The 17,144-nt window shown below is 48.2% G+C and overlaps 1 protein-coding gene across 1 annotated transcript; it reads right to left on the reverse strand.

The window, feature by feature from the left end:
* Window positions 1-1,431: 1,431 nt before the first annotated feature.
* LOC133090703 (adenylate kinase isoenzyme 1-like) lies at window positions 1,432-17,115 on the reverse strand. Its single transcript, XM_061189064.1, has 5 exons — window positions 16,995-17,115; window positions 15,666-15,904; window positions 14,665-14,803; window positions 3,941-3,948; window positions 1,432-1,644 (listed from the first exon to the last, which is right to left on the reverse strand). Exons 1-5 carry the CDS (start codon window positions 17,113-17,115, stop codon window positions 1,432-1,434), a joined length of 720 nt encoding a protein of 239 aa, XP_061045047.1.
* Window positions 17,116-17,144: the final 29 nt, after the last annotated feature.

Below are 17,144 nucleotides of genomic sequence, written 5' to 3' on the forward strand. Positions count from 1 at the left end.
CTGCCTCTGGGAATGTGGGGAGCAAGGCCCCCAGGAGGGTCCCCAGGGACAGGTGTTCCCATGGATACAGCCTGCCACCACAGCAAACCCATGGCCGGCCATGCCTTGCGGGACTCCAGTGGCATGCCTAGCTGTGGCCTGTTTTGCTAGCGAGCCCTGAGGTGGAAACCTGGCCTGTTGAAAGGAAGGGCGTCCGTTCCAGTGGTTTGTGGCAGTCTAAGGACGAGGGCAGGAGATGGGAGGGTGGTCTGAGAGGCCACTTGAGCTGTCGGGCCCAGGGGTGATCATGTGGAGGCATGCTGTTTGCCTGGGGTGTTCCTCTGGAATTTGGGGTTGAAATACCAGCACTGAAAAACTCAGAGGAGTCCCACTCAGAATCTGGATGTCTGGGCCCACAGGCAACAGCTGCCGCCTCTAGGTGGGGCTGTTCACGGCCCCCATGACCTTTCAGGTTTATTAGGGACCTGCCCCAGTGGGAGTGGCCCCCAGTCAGCCCACTTGTGGGGCAGCGGGCCCAGGAAAGGGGGAGGCTGTCGATCTGGGGTCATGTGGGGAGTCAGATTGGAACCCCAGGCTCCCCTCACCAGGCGTCTCACCTCAGGCCAGTGCACCCGCTCTGAGCTCTGGGGCGAGGGGAAAGCGGAGCCCCCGGCCCTCTCCTGACTCACTGCAGACTTCGATGACAGAGCAGCACTTGGCAAAAATGTTTTCTGGAGCTGCTTCTGCCAAGATCTAGAGAAGGGGAGCAAAGGGGGGGTCAGTTCTGAGTATCGCAGGGTCACTGCCCTCCACCCCCTGACGGAGGGGGTGACAGGTTCGCAGGCCCCTTTTAGTTGCTGGTAAAGAATCGAGAGGTGCAGCCCCAGGGCCGTGTGGACGAGGGGAGACGGAAATGGGTCAGGAGGGCTGCCCTGCAAGGCTACGCGTTACTAACAGCTGGGCACAAACTGTGCGGGGATGCTGTCCCTGGGAACAGGCCATAGGACCAGGGTTGTGCCAGGCTAGCTCACCCCCTTCCCATCCCATCCTTGGTGGTTGAGGCTAGTTTCTCTCACTCTTGCTCTTATCTTTGGTTGCGGGAGGGGAACAGGAATGACACCAAAGTTCTCTGTCTTCACAGCAGTGAAAGTACAGGAGTTGCATGGGTCACTTTAAGATTAAGATATCCCTGCTTTCTACCTTGAGAACACATGGCTGGCTTTGAGTTGAGCTGTGGTTGACCAGTTGTCCTAATCTTAACGTGTGTGTGTGTGTGTGTGTGTGTGTGTGTGTGTGTGTGTGTGTGTGTGTGTGTGTGTGTGTGTGTTGTAGATACGTTCTAAAATGTATTTAATTTTGCAGTTTTGGAGCCAGTCATTCTGTTTAGACCTTCAGTGTCATACCTGGGAGGCCACAGCCTGCACCCATTCTGCCTAATGGAAGAAATGGGACTCAGCATGTATACTGGGGAAACTGAGGCCCGGAGTTCTGCTGGTAGAAGGCCAGGATGGGCTGACACAGGGTGTAGTGCACCTCCAGGCACTGGCGGATGGCCAGCTTGCAGTCATCGGCCCGGCACTCCACCTGGCCCCGGCGCAGCTCTCTCTGGACCATTGCTTCCACGGAGCAGTCAAACACAATGACGAGGTTGGGGGCCCGGCCCACCTAGGCACACGTGAAGGGGGCTGGGTGAGGAAGAGGCTGGGCGCACTGGCCCCCTGTGCACCCCCGCCCCAGAGATCAGGAATCTAGGGTGGTGCGGCCCAGTAAAGAATAACCAGGCCCCTGGGTCCGTTTTACTTTTGGAGTTCCAAGTTTTTGTTTTATGTGTTTATTTTTTTGGACAGGTAGGACATTGGTGGAGCTCATAAACCAAACAACACCACTGGGAAAGGGCGAAGAGTCTCCTTGCTGTCCCCAGGCACCCAGTTTCACCCTCCCTGGAGGCAACCAAGTTCTCTATTTCTTGCGTCTCCTTCCAGAACTGTTTTAGGCACGTGCCAGGCAGATCTGGTTCTGATGTTCTTTTTCCTCCTTTTTCATACAGATGGTAAAGACATTGATTTTCCCTTGATTTTATTCACTTAGTAAGCTGGAGATGGTTGCACATTGGCACACGAGGAAGTTCCCAATCCTTTTTAATCACTATATAGTATGCTGTTGTGTGGATGTGTTATGATTTACTTAACTGGTTCCTCGATGGGTATTTAGATTGAAATATCCCTTTTAAGATGGATTTAAGCAGTTTCTCCTTGCCTTCCTCTTGCCTAGACACTTTCACTGGGGAAAGTACGAGAGTTGCCAGCTCACCACTGTGCTGCCTCCCACTGCAGGGAGACCTCCCCGGGTCTCCGAGGCCGCCCACTGTGAGCCCCACCTCCTCCTACTTCCTCCAGAATTTCCTTGCAAAATAGAATCTGTCAGCACTTTAAAACAACAACAAAAACACAACCAAGTGGGATTCACTCCAGGAAAGCAAGGATGGTTCGATACAGTTGTGTTAATATCTTAAGTAAAGAAAAAGTCATGTGAGAATTCTCAGAAACACAGAAAGAACAATTAGACAAAATTTACGCATTCCTGATTTAAAAAAAAAAAAAAAAAACACTCGAAATTGGTAAATATATCCTCAGCCAGCATCTTATTTAATGGGAACTTGCTCTCCCGCTGAAGTTGGGAATAAGATAAAATTGCCCACTCTTATTTCCCTGGTGGCACAGTGGTTAAGAATCCACCTGCCAATGCAGAGGATATGGGTTTGAGCCCTGGTCTGGGAAGATCCCACATGCCGTGGAGCAACTAAGCCCGCGCACCACAACTACTGAGCCTGTGCTCTAGAGCCCGTGAGCCACAACTACTGAAGCCCACGTAACTAGAGCCCTGCTCCGCAACAAGAGAAGCCACCGCAAAAAGAAGCCCGTACACCACAACGAAGAGTAGCCCCTGCTCGCCGCAACTAGAGAAAGCCTGCACGCAGCAATGAAGACCCAATGCAGCCAAAAATTAATTAATTAATTAATTTTTTAAAAATTGCCCACTCGACGTCACGACTTAGTAAGATATGAGAGGATTAGCTAAAGCAATGAGATAAAAGAAAACAATGGGAGAAACCCGAATTGGAAAGGAGGAGATAAAATCATGCCTGTTTGCAGATGGTGTGATTCTATTTCTGGAAAACTCATGAAAATCAACAAACTAGTACAGACTTGAGAGAATTTGATAAAGTAACCGGATGTAGTATTAACATACAGAAGCTTACACGTATATGAAAATCACCAGTTAGAAATAAGAAAGAAAGCCCCGTTTACAATAACGTTACAAGCAACAACAAAAAATATATATATGAAACAGTCAGGCAAAACTTTTCCCAAAACTGTGCACTGTCTTTAAAGGAAGATCTTTAAGGAAAACTTAGGTAAAATATTCCTAAGTGACTCGAAAGGAGACTGGAACAAAAGGAAGAGATACATGTTCTTGGGTAGGAAGACTCAACGTTACAAAGCAGTCAGGCTGTTTCTAAATGAGTCTATAATCTTAATGTGATCCAAATGTGATGATATTTTTTAAGTGGAGATGGGTTGATTCTAACATTCGTCTACAAAAATAAGCAGGACTATCCAGGAAAAACAAGGCAAAGAAAAGCAATGGGCGGTGGAGGTGGGGAAGGGGGCATCCAACCTACCAGATATCAAAACATGGTAAAGCCGCCATCCTGGAACAGAATAGCAAGTCCAGAAATGGACTCGGGTGAATATGGAAAGTTGGTATATGGCTGGGGTGCCACCTCAAGTCAATGGAGAAAGGACAGACTTTTAAATAAATGGTGTGGGGACAACTGGATTCACCATTTGGAATCCTTACCAAATTTCCCCAACTAGGATATGTTCCAAATGGATCAGAGACATAAATGTAAGAAATAAAACTATACAAGTACTAAAGAAACCATGGATGAATTAATTACCTTATAACCTGGGATTGAGAAAAAGAACGTCTCAAAATTCAGGAGAAATAACAGAAAATATTGATAAGTTTGACGAAAGTTTTTAAAATAACTTCTGCATGTCAAAGAGGCACAATAGGGAGTTCCCTGGCAGTCCAGTGGTTAGGACTCAGAGCTTTCACTGCCATAGCCCTGGGTTAAATCCCTGGTCAGAGAACTAAGATCTCACAAGCTGTGCCATGTGGCAAAAAAAAAAAAAAAAAAAACGCAATAAATCAAAAGTCAAAAAATAATTGACAAACTGGACTGGGGGGAAAATTTGCAAACCATATCACAAACAGCTAATATACAAAGAGTTCCTAAAAATCAAGAAGAAAAAGACCAACAATCCACTGGGGGGGGGGGATGTGAGCAAAAGATGTAAAGAGCGCACCGAAGAAGAAGTGAAAATGGCCCTAGAACTTTGGAAAAGATGCCCAGCCTCATTCATTATAAGAGAAATGCCCATTTAAAACCACCGAAATAACCATTTCACACCTAAGCAGGTTGACAAATGGCTGGTGGCAATGCGGAACAAAAAGGAGAGTGATGCCATCAATCAAAATCATCGACACATTTCTCTTTAACCCCGCAATTCCACTCCTGAGAACCCATCATAAAGACGCTAGCAAAAATACGAAACGCCACACAAAGGTGATTGAGTGGGGCATCGTTGGTAGTGGGAAAAGATCGCAAATGGCTTGCTGTCTGTGGGCTGTCAGAGGAATAAACAGTGGTGCTGCCACACAGCGGAATTCTGGTTGTAAAATGGGGCAAGGAAGAGGAGGACTTCTTGACACTGATATGACATCTTCAGGGTATATCTGAACATTAAAAAAAGGAAGACTGCTACATGTGGAATGCTACTTTCTGTGTGCAGAGGGACACACACAAGCGCACACACGGTTTATATTTGCAAAAAGAAGGACAATCCAAAAATTAATGAAAACGGTTGCCTACAGGGAAAGGAGGGCACAGTTTGGGGTGGGGGTGGATCTACCTTTTTATGTGACTTTGACTTTGGAATCGTTACGTGTGGTACAAATTCAAATTTTTAATTTAAAAAAGCAATCCCTGGGACTTCCCTGGTGGCGCATTGTTTAAGAATTCACCTGCCAATGCAGGGTACATGGGTTCGATCCCTGCTCCAGGAAGATCCCACATGTCGCAGAGCAACTAAGCCTGTGCGCCACAACTACTGAGCCTGCGTGCTACAACTCCTGAAGCCCGCGCACGTAGAGCCTGTGCTCTGCAACAAGAGAAGCCACCGCAATGAGAAGCACGTGCACCGCAACGAAGAGTAGCCCCCTGCTCGCCACTACTAGAGAAAGGCCACGTGCAGCAACGAAGACCCAACATAGCCAAAATAAATTAATTAATTAAAAAAAAAACAATCCCTAAACATCGAAAGCCAAGGTGAAATGAACGAACCCATGTGTCAATGTCACGCCGCAACTACACACAGAAAATAATTATCTCAAGGGACCCAGTGTTTTTGTGGTATGTCCACAGTGAGACCTATTGTAAAGGAAAACCAGAGCTGCAAACAAATCTTAAACTTCCTTTGGTAGTTTTATTCTCAGTAGTTAAAATCGGTATGTTATTTGGAAACTGTTTTGCATCTAATGGAATAATGCAAATGACAATGTCAGTGGTTTTAGGAACCAGATTTTTTAGGGAAAAGAGAAAAGAGAAGTAAAACACTGTGACATTAAGTGTGAGCTGGAAATAACAGTAGAACTTGTGATTTTTTTTTCCTTTCAAAAGTCTCTGTTTCCTAGCTCTGTCCACTGGAAAGGCCTGGAAACGATGACCACCCGGTAGCAATGAGTACCCCTGGCACCCAGATGGGACACCACTGAAAAAAGGCCTTCATGGAGAAATGGCCAATTCCAGAGCTGGACCGGAAATGTGAAGGGGAGGGCGGGTGTGAAGTCTTGTGCAGAAAGAAAGCAAGAGGATGAGTGTGAAATGGGGCTGTGTCCAGAGGACGCTATGCAATGTGAGAGGGCTGCTTTTGGCCAAAGATGGGACAGCTTGAGCAACAACAAAAAAGAAGACTGGGGCTTCCCGGATGGGACAGTGGTTAAGAATCTGCCTGCCAATGCAGAGGACACGGGTTTGAGCCCTGGTCCGGGAAGATCCCACATGCCGCGGGGCAACTAAACCCATGCAGCCACAACTACTGAGCGCAGGCTCTAGAGCCCATGAGCCACAACTATTGAGCCCGCGTGCCACAACTACTGAAGCCCACGTGCCTAGAGCCCGTGCTCCACAACAAGAGAAGCCACCGAAATGAGAAGCCCATGTACCGCAACGAAGTTTCCCCCGCTCACCGCAACTAGAGAAAGCCCTGGTGCAGCAACGAAAACCCAACACAGCAAGCAAGCAATCAATCAATCAATAAATAAATAAATAAATAAAATCGATTACAAAAAAGGAAGACTGATTATGGCCATCATCAAAAAGACTACAAACAATAAATGCTAGAGAAGGTATGGAGAAAAATGAACCCTCCTACACCATTGGTGGGAATGTAAATTGGTGCAGCCGGTATGGAAAACAGTATGGAGGTTCCTTAAAAAACTAAAAATAGAGTTACCATATGATCTAGCAATCCCACTCCTGGGCATATATCTGGAGAAAACCATAATTTGAAAAGATACATGCACCCCAATGTTCATAGCAGGACTATTACGTAGCAACCAAGACATGGAAGCAACCTAAGTGTCCATCAACAGAGGAGTAGATGAAGAAAATGTGGTACATATATATACAATAGACTATGACTCAGCCATAAAAAAGAACAAAATAATGCCATTTGCAGCAACATGGATGGACCTAGAGATTGTCATACTAAGTGAAGTAAGTCAGACAGAGAAAGACAAATATCATATGATACCACTCATGTGGAATCTAATTTTTTTTAAATGACAGAAATGAACTTACTTACAAAACAGAAACAGACTTACAGATATCGAAAACAAACTTATGGTTACCAAAGGGGAAACATGGCAGGGAGGGATAAATCAGGAGCTTGGGATGAACATACACTACTATATATAAGATGGATAACAAACAAGGGCCTACCGTGTAGCACAGGGAGCTCTACTCAATATTCTGTAACAACCTATATGAGAAAAAAATCTGAAAAAAAAAATGAATATATGTATGGGTATAACTGAATCACTTTGCTGTACACCTGAAACTAACACAACATTGTAAATCAGCTATACTTCAATAAAATTTTTTTTAAAAAGACTAATTGAAGCACTTTAAATACACAAAGATGCTTGAGTTGGTAAGGATGAGAGAGAGAGAACAAAACGAAAGAAGACCAAATAACGAACCTCACGGTCACCATCGGAGGCGAGTAGTACACCCAACCTCAGTCTGAAAATGGGCCCTGGTAGGGGAGAAGATAAGCATGTATCCCAGCTGTCTGGTAGGAACTATATTTCAGGATAACCAAACAGCCCTGGTTGAGGAAGGACATTTCTTCTTTAGGGAAGAATTCCAACTAATTGATGTGGGGGGAAAATGACTAAAAGAGAAACGTACAGCTTTGGAATTGATTCAGAATACTCAGAATATGAAGTAATTGATGCCAACAACGAATGAAACTGTAAGATAAGAGGCCGACGGGGCATGTTACAGCAGCCCCTAGCTGACCCTGTATCAGTTTGCGAGGGCTGCCACACCAAGTACCAGAGACCGGGTGACTCCAACCACAGAAATTCCATGTCCTCACAGTCCTGGAGGCTGGACATCTGAGATGGAGGTGCTGGCAGGATGGATTCCTCCGGCGGCCTCTCCTTGGCTTGTAGATGGCCGTTTTCTCCCTGTGTCCTCACACAGTCACTCCTTTGTCAGTGTCCGAATCTCCTCTTCTTATAGGGACACCAGTCGTATTGGGTTAGGACTGATCTTGAGGACTTTTTAATGTAATCACCTCTTTAAAGACCCATCTCCAAATCCAATCTGAGGTCCTGGGAGTTAGGGCCTCAACATATGGATTTGGGGGGGGACACAGTTCAGCCCATAAGAGATGACTTACTAAGAGCAGGGCAACCGGGCATGAAGGAGCCTCCTGAAAGACGCAGTACAGAAAAGGTATTGAACCACAGTGCTCTACACCAAATTCACACCAAATTGGACAGAAAAAGAACAAGCACAACACGAATTCTGTTTTCCCCACTTTCCCAAGTTCACTGCCTGGGCTCTGGTGAACATTCAAAGACCTGGGTCCTCTTAAATAACACATTGAAACACATGGGGAAAAAACAACAACGACTATGGCAAAGAGACAGCTAAACGTTGTGTGCTATCCGATAGGAGTTCCCATCACCACCTATGAAGTGCACTTGAAAAAATGGAATCTAAGTCCCGAGCCAGACTCTAGACACACTACCAATTCACAGGACACATAGAGGAGAGGGGAGCATGATAAAAAAACAAAACACTCTGCAATCAGCAAAATCCTTGCTGTGCGAAATAAAGAGAACCGAAGACTAGGTTTCTTCAATAAATAAAAACAGACAGGGGACTTCCCTGGTGGTCCAGCGGTTAAGACTCCACACTCCCATTGCAGGGGACCCGGGTTCCATCCCTGGTCAGGGAACTAGATCCTGCACGCATGCCACAACTAAAGAAAAAGATCCCGCATGCTGCAGCTAAGACCTGGCACAGCCAAACAAACAAACAAATAAAATTTATTTTTGAAAATAGGTTTTAAAAATAAATGAAAAGAGACAGAGATGGAAGGAGCATAAAGCACGTTTACTCTACACTGTAGTCTATTAATAAATAATTTTTTTAAACTAATTTATTTATTTATTTATTGCTGTGTTGGGTCTTCGTTTCTCTGCGAGGGCTTTCTCTAGTTGCGGCAAGCGGGGGCCACTCTTTATCGCGGTGCTCGGGCCTCTCACTATCGCGGCCTCTCTTGTTGCGGAGCACAGGCTCCAGACGCGCAGGCTCAGTAATTGTGGCTCACGGGCCCAGCTGCTCCGCGGCATGTGGGATCTTCCCAGACCAGGGCTCGAACCCGTGTCCCCTGCATTGGCAGGCAGATTCTCAACCACTGCGCCACCAGGGAAGCCCTAAATAAATATTTTTGAAAATAAGTTTCAAAAAATAAAAAGAGAGATGGAAGGAGTATAAAGCACGTTTACGCTACGCTGTAGTCTGTTAGGTGTGCCATAGCATTATGTCTTTTAAACATGTACATACCTTCATTTAAAAATACATTCTTGCTAAAAAAATGCTAATCATCTTCTGCGCCTTCAGCGAGCCGTAATCTTTTTGCTCGTGGAGGGTTTGGCCTCTATGGCTGCTGACTGATCAGGGTGATGGTTGCTGAAGGCTGGGGTGGCTGCCGTGATTTCTTTTTTTTTTTTTTTTAATTTTATTTATTTATTTATTTATTTATGGCTGTGTTAGGTCTTCATTTCTGTGCGAGGGCTTTCTCTAGTTGTGGCAAGTGGGGGCCACGCTTCATCGCGGTGCGCGGGCCTCTCACTATTGCGGCCTCTCTTGTTGCGGAGCACAGGCTCCAGATGCGCAGGCTCAGTAATTGTGGCTCACGGGCCTAGTTGCTCCGCGGCATGTGGGATCTTCCCAGACCAGGGCCCGAACCCGTGTCCCCTGCATTGGCAGGCAGATTCTCAACCACTGCGCCACCAGGGAAGCCCGTGATTTCTTAAAATAAGACAACAGTGAACTTTGCTGCATCAATTGACTCTTCCTTTTATGAACGATTTCTCCGTAGTGTGCTGTGCTATTTGACAGCATTTTACCCGCAGCAGAACTTCTTTCAAAACTGAAGTCAGTCCTCTCAAACCCTGCCGCTGCTTTATCAACTAAGTTTCTGTCATATCCTAAATCCTTTGTTGTCATTTCAACAGTCATCACAGTGTCTACACCAGGGTTAGCTTCCATCTCCAGAAACCACTCTCTTTGCTCATCCATGAGAAGCAACTCCCCATCTGTGAAAGTTTTATCCTGAGATTTCAGCAGTTGTCCCATCTTCAGGCTCCACTTCCAATTCTAGTTCTCTTGCTATTTCCACAGCATCTGCAGTGACTTCCTCCACTGAAGTTTTGAACCCCTCAAAGTCATCCATAAGGGTTGGAATCAACTTCTCCCAAATTCCTGTTAGTGTTGATATTTGACCTCTTCCCACAAATCATGAATTTTCTTTTTTTTTTTTTTGGCTGTGTCTTGAGGTATGTGGAACTTCCCCAACCGGGGATCGAACCCATGCCCCCTGCAGTGGAAGTGCGGAGTCTTAACCACTGGGCCACCAGGGAAGTCCTCATGAATGTTCTTAATGGCATCTAGAATGGTGAATCCTTTCCAGAAGGTTTCCAATTGACTTTGCCCAAATCCATCAGAGGAATCACTATCTATGGCAGCTATAGCCTTACAAAATGTATTTCTTAAAGAATGAGACTTGAAAGTTGAAATGATTCCTTGATCCATGGGCTGCAAAATGGATGTTGTGTTAGCAGGCATGGAAACAACAGGAATCTCCTTGTCCTTCGCCATCAGAGCTCTTGGTTGACCAGGTGTATTGTCAATGAGCAGTAATATTTTGAAAGGAACCTTTTTTTCCAAGCAGTAGGTCTCAACAGTGGGCTTAAAATACCCAGTAAATCGTGTTTTCAACAGATGTGCTGTCATCCAGGCTTTGTTGTTCCATTTATAGAGCACAGGTAGAGTAGATTGAGCATAATTCCGAAGGGCCCTAGGATTTGGGGAATGGTAAATGAGCATTGGCTTCAACTGAAAGTCACCTGCTGCATCTTGTTAGCTGACATCCCTAACAAGAGAGTCAGCCTGACCTTTGAAGCTTGGAAGCCAGGCATTGACTTCTCCTCTCTAGCTATGAAAGTCCTAGATGTCATCTTCTTCCAGTCGTAGAAGGCTGATGGGAATTCCCTGGCAGTACAGTGGTTAGGACTCCGTGCTTCCACTGCAGTGGGCACGGGTTCCATCCCTGGTCAGGGAACTAAGATTCCGCATGCCGTGCAGCATGGCCAAAAAAAAAATAGAAGGCTGTTTCATCTACATTGACAATCTGTTTAGTGTAGCCACCTTCCTGAATGATCTTAACTAGATCTTCTGGAGAACTTGATGCAGCTTCTACATCAGCACTTGCTGCTTCGCCTTGTACCTTCCTGTTATAGAGATGGCTTCTTTCCTTCATCCTCATGAACCCACCTCGACTGGCCTCACACTTTTCTTCTGCAGCTTCCTCACCTCTCTCAGCTTTCATAGAACTGAAGAGAGCTAGGGCCTTGCGCTGGATGAGGCTTTGACTTAACGGAATGTTCTGGCTGGTTTGATCTTCTATCCAGACCACGAAAACTTCCTCCATATTAGCCATGAGGCTGTTTCACCTTCGTATCATTCACGTATTCACTGGAGTCGCATTCTTAATCTCCTTCAAGGACTTGTCCTTTGCATTCACAACTTGGCTAACTGTTTGGCACGAGAGGCCCAGCTTTCAGCTTATCTCAGCCTTTGACATGCCTTCCTCACTACGCTTCATCATTTCTAGCTTTTGATTTAAAGTAAAGGACATACAACTCTTCCCTTCACTTGAACACTTGGAGGCCATTGTAAGGTTACTAACCAATCTGATTTCAATACTGTTGTGTCTCAGGGAATAGGGAGGGCAGAGGAGAGGGAGAGAGATGGGGGGATGGCCAGTCGGTGGAGGAGTCAGAACACACACAACATTCATTGATTAAGTTCGCCGTCTTATATGGGTGCAGTTCACGGCTCCCCAAAGCAATTACAATAGTAACATCAAAGATCACTGACCACAGCTCATCATAACAAATATAATTATAATGAAAAAGTTTGAAATATTGTGAGAATTACCAAAACGTGACACAGAGATACGAGGTGAGCAAAAGTTGTTGTGAAAATGGTGCCGATAGACTTGCCCAACGCAGGGTTGCCACAGACCTTCGATCTGTGAAAAATGTAATAAAGCAAAGTGCATCAAACTGAGGTCTGCCTGTAGATGAAAAGGACAGAGACAAGGCAACCAATCGCAGTGGGCCAACCTTACTTAAATCCCGATGAAAACAAGATGTGAAAAGAAAAAGATTTTGAGGTGTTCACGGGAATTTGCATAATGATTGGTTATTTGATGACACGAAGGATATTAAGGTGTAATAACAGAAGCGTGATACAATTTTACAAAAGTCTTTATCTTTTAGGAAATATATACTAGAATATTCATGGATTAAAACGAAAAGCACATGGGATTGACATATATACACTAATATGTATAAAATAGATAACTAATAAGAACCTGCTGTATAAAAAATAAATAAAAATTTTTTAAAAAAAGCACAAAACGGATGGAACCTGAATCTATTGTAAGAACTCCTGTAGTTAACTTTCAGTGTACAGGGCCAATGAGGAATGGAAGGAGACAAATAATGCACATGGAACAATCCCAAGGATGAGATTTTGTACAAGACAAATGACCCAGAGTCTTCAACGAGTCAAGGGCAGGAGGGAAGCAGGGAGGGAGGACTGTCCACCTTGGATTAGGAGACGCCTGGTGAGGACCTCGTTTACTCATAAATCTGACCAGCTGGGAATCAAAGAGACATTTTTCAGCTGTGGGGGAGATGCAGATGTGGATGCGGCATCGAATAGTCTCAAGGGATTCACATTAATCATCTGAGATGCTGTTGAGTGAGGAAACGCTCATAATGGGATTCGGGATGGGCTTCAGAACACATACGCGGCAATCTTGACAAGACGTTTTGGCACCGATAAAGTAAGTGTGGCCAAACCATGATCATGTGGGACTTCCCTGGAGGTCCAGTGGTTAAGACTGCGCTTTCACTGCTGGGGGCCCGGGTTCGATCCCTGGTTGGGGAACTAAGATCCCATAAGCTGCACAGCGTGGCCAAAAAAACCCAAAAAACACTCTTTTAAGCCAGAGCCCCATTTATCTTCATTTTCTCACTTCTGAGAGCCACACAGGTACCAAAGAAAAGCATGTCTCCTGTTCCTCTTAGTGTGAAGCCACCACTCAAGCAGGATCCTAAATGGGCCTCTGTGAAGGAGAGGGAGCGGGTGGGTGTAGGGGGGATGGCGGGGGGCACAGAGAGCACATCCCATCCACGTGGTGAAAATCGTGGCCTCTGTCCTGCCTTGGCCACCTAAATGGTGTGACCCGGGCAAGCTCCCCGATCCCTCAGTGAAAAAAAGCAGGGTGCTGACTGTGCGGGCGCCTGGAACGTTCCAGAAGATCAGGGTTCATCTGTGCAGAGGGTCGAGACCAGCTCTGGGCTGGTAAAAAGCTCTGGAGGAGTTCACACTGCTGTTGCCATGGGGATGTGCAGGCCCCTGTGTTGCCAAGTCAGATGTTTTTCAACAGAAGCTGGGAGTTTTGATGTGGCATCTCTGGATTTTTGAAGGTTGGCCACTAATTTAAAACAAAAAAAGTGTCAAACGCTGAAGAGTCCAAACTGAACATATCGGTGGATCCCGTGGGGCCCGAGGGCCGGGAGTTTGTAGCCTCTGCCCTGATGCTTTGCGGCCACTTGTGGAGCCCATCCAGCTGGCATGGGTGACCGGGTGCCTACTTTAGGCCAGGCGCTGGCCTGGCGCTGAGCCATTCATTAGCCTGGCCTTTGCCCTCCGGGCTCCCAGACCAGGAGAGGGAGCCCAATAATTGCCCTTTACCTTCATCCCAGGGAGCCGGACAGAATTGCTTTAGTTGAGGTGCGCACAGAGGGCGGGGCCCCACTGAGGGCCTCTCCCAGCCCCTGTCGGCACCCCACTACGCCACGACCTTTGTCTGATTCCCTCCCCGTGCCTGAATGTGTTTCTACTGGCGTCCAGCAAGTCCCAGGAAAGCCCGGAGGCCCCCAGCCTGCCGCAGTTTCTCTCTTCCTACTCAGGTGTCCGGATGGATGACTTTTCATGATGTCGGCGTTGCGCGTCTGGCTGGCTCCTCCTCCACCGCTGAGCTCTGCACAGGGGTTCCCCCTGGACCCCTCAAACTGAAGTAGCCCACTCGCACCTCTCCAGATGCCATTCTGTGTTCTGTTCTTCGCTACACTTAACCGCTACCAGAAATGTGTTTTGTTTTGCACGGAACGTGTTGCTGGTCCCTGTCTGCTGCATCCTAAGAGCAGGGACCCCATGTGTCTGGTGAAGTCCAGAGGACTTAGCTTGTCCTCAAGAACTATTTAGGGCACAGGAGGTTAAATAAATAGATGAGCGGAGAGTTACATTTCATCTTTACGGCCCAGAAATGATGCTAAATCCACCCGCCACTCAGTGGGCAAATAGTTTGTTTACCGGGTGCCAGGGACTGTGCGGGGAGATGTTAAAATGACTTTGTCCACGACTTCCCTGGCTGTCCAGTGGTTAGGACTCTGCACTTCCACTGCAGGGGGCACAGGTTCGATCCCTGGTTGGGGAACTAAGATCCCGCATGCTGCGCGGTGCAGCCAAAAAAACCAAACCCAAACCAAACAAAATGACTTTGTCCCCACCCTCGGAGAGCTCACCAGCCCTTCACCCGGGTTCTAGATGCTTCCAACAATCTCCTCACTGTCCCCTAGATAACGCAAAACTCCATTTCCCTGTCAACAACTCCTCTCCCCCGGGGTCTTGCCCCTTCAGATCTCCATCCAAGGTGGGGAGGGGACCCGGCTTCGCACCCTCGCAGGCGTTGGGGTCACTCACAATGTGCTCAAACTCCTTGGCTTGCCTCAGCTCCTGGGGGAAGCCGTCAATGAGGAAGCCCTGGCTGTCCGGGCAGGACAGCATGTGGCCGCTGATCATATCAAGGATGACACCCTGGGGAGGGAAGGGGAGGCTGCATTTGGTGCCCAGGGGCCCCTCACCTGCGAGGTCACCTTGGCAAGTTCTGGTGTATTTGGGGGAACACCCGCTGCTGAGGTCTCTGGAAGCACTTCTTTTTTTTTTAATTTTATTTATTTATTTATTTATTTTTGGCTGTGCTGGGTCTTCGTTGCGGTGCGCGGGCTTCTCATTGCAGTGGCTTCTCTTGTTGCAGAGCACGGGTCCTAGGTGCACGGGCTTCAGTAGTTGTGGCTCGCGGGCCCTTGAGCACAGGCTCAGTAGTTGTGGCGCACAGGCTTAGCTGCTCTGCAGCATGTGGGATCTTCCCGGATCAGGGCTCGAACCCGTGTCCCCTGCATTGGCAGGTGGATTCTTAACCACTGCGCCACCAGGGAAGCCCTGGAAGCACTTCTGAGAACGGGGCTCGGCCACGGTCCTCTGAGCGGGTGTCTGCCACGCGCCAGGCTTGCTGGGCTCGTTTGCTCATCACTATCCGGAGGAACCGGGGTGACCTCCATCTTACAGTGAGGAATCGGGGGCAGAAGGGGCCACTGACATACAGCCCCAGGGTCACAAAGGGAATAAATACTAGCTAAGTGTACTGAGCATTTCTCAAGGGTCAGGAACTCTGCCAAGCGCTTTATAGGAATGACATCACCTGACCCGCACCCCAGCCTTCTGCTGGGGGTCCAGCTGCTCTCCCATTTTACAGTTGAGGACACAGAGGCTCAGGGCAGCAAAGCAGCAGCCAGTGGCCCCAGACTTTGAGGCCCCTTGGCTCCCACAGGGCCTTCCCGGGAAGCTCCTCCCGATGTATGCCCTTCATCCCTCTGCCCCTGCGCCCGGGACCTCTCACTGTGGGCACCAGGAGCCCCTGCAGCATGATGTCATGGATCTTCTGGCCCCGCTGGGTGCCTTGTTGGGCCTCCTGCCACAGCAGCTGGCCCAGCCCCACGTGGCAGAAGCCGTATTTGGTCGCCATGTTCTTGCACTGTGTCTCTTTGCCACAGCCTGGGCCGCCCATCACGAAGATGATCGGGGGGACTTGAGGATGTCTGCAGTGCCCAGGCAAGAAGGAGGGAGAGGGGTTGGTGCCTGTAGGGGCCAGCGAGCGGGCACCAAGGTGACTGTGTCCACGGCTTAGTGCGTGTACTTGGTGACACCGGACACAGGTCTGCTGGCAGAACTACTTCTGCCCTAGGGTGGCATCTGGGGGTGCGGGTCCACGCCCAGTGGTATATCCAGGCACGGCACACATTAGTGCTGCTGCAGGTTGTGTGGATGAGGCTGTGAACCCAAGCAGGCCAGGCCCTTTGCACACAGCATGTCCTTGAAGCGTCACAACGGCCCCATCATCCCATTTTACAGTTGAGGAAACTGAGGCTCTGAGAGGGGCAGGGACTTGTCCATCCCTCCCGTCTCACCCCATACCACCCTCCCCTTCTTTTACTGCATTCCAGCCCAGTGGTCTCCATTCTGTCCCTTGAACTCATCACCCGCCTGCTGTCGTCCCCCCCCCCCACACTGCTCCCCGCCCCTGGAATTCCCTACCTTAGTTCCCTTCAGGACACAGCTCACCCATCAGGTCTTCTCTAAGCTCTGCCCAAAGAGCCTCCCACTCCATCATTCCCAGTCTCAGAATCCCATTCCCTCCAGCAATGGCCACGATCAGTAATGACTCTGCCTGTTTACTTGTTCTTGTTTGTCTCCCCAGCCAGACTCTGTACTCCATGAGGACAGGGTCTATCTGTCTTTCTCTTCCCTATAGTTCTAGTAGTTGGCATGGTTTCTGACACATCATAGTGGATGAGGAATAGATGAATGTCCGTAACTATCAGACACATCTATGGAGTGCTGTAGTTTATGGTGCAGTTTTGGTGTCTTGCTTCCCTCCCCTTTTTCTTAGCCAACTCCTAGTTTAAACCTTCCCTCTTCCCTGAGCCCTCAGGGCCACCTGCTCTTTCCCTGTGGCAGCCCTGTTCCTCCTGGGCTGTAGATACCATTTTCGGAGACTGTCTCCAACACACTGTAATCTCCAAGAGGACAGGGAGCTGGACTGCCCAGAACCCTGCACAGCAATCGCTGAAGTGGATCGTTGAATGACTGCCCCTGAGCATGCGCAGTTGTGTCACTACCACGGTGGGGGAGGAGGGGCGTGGGGGGTGGACGTGGGGGGGTGGGGTACCTGTACTCTCCTGCCCTGCACAGTCTCCTTCCATTCCCCCCAGTAAGCCAGCCACCCCCGCGATATTACCCTTCTCCTGGGGCCTGCCCATCTGGGGCAGCTTGGACTTGCACAGACCCATCCTGCCAGCAGCCCATGGGGTGATCGCGC

This window comes from Eubalaena glacialis, chromosome 4 (genome assembly GCF_028564815.1).
Source record: "Eubalaena glacialis isolate mEubGla1 chromosome 4, mEubGla1.1.hap2.+ XY, whole genome shotgun sequence".
In the NCBI taxonomy this organism is placed as follows: domain Eukaryota; kingdom Metazoa; phylum Chordata; class Mammalia; order Artiodactyla; family Balaenidae; genus Eubalaena; species Eubalaena glacialis.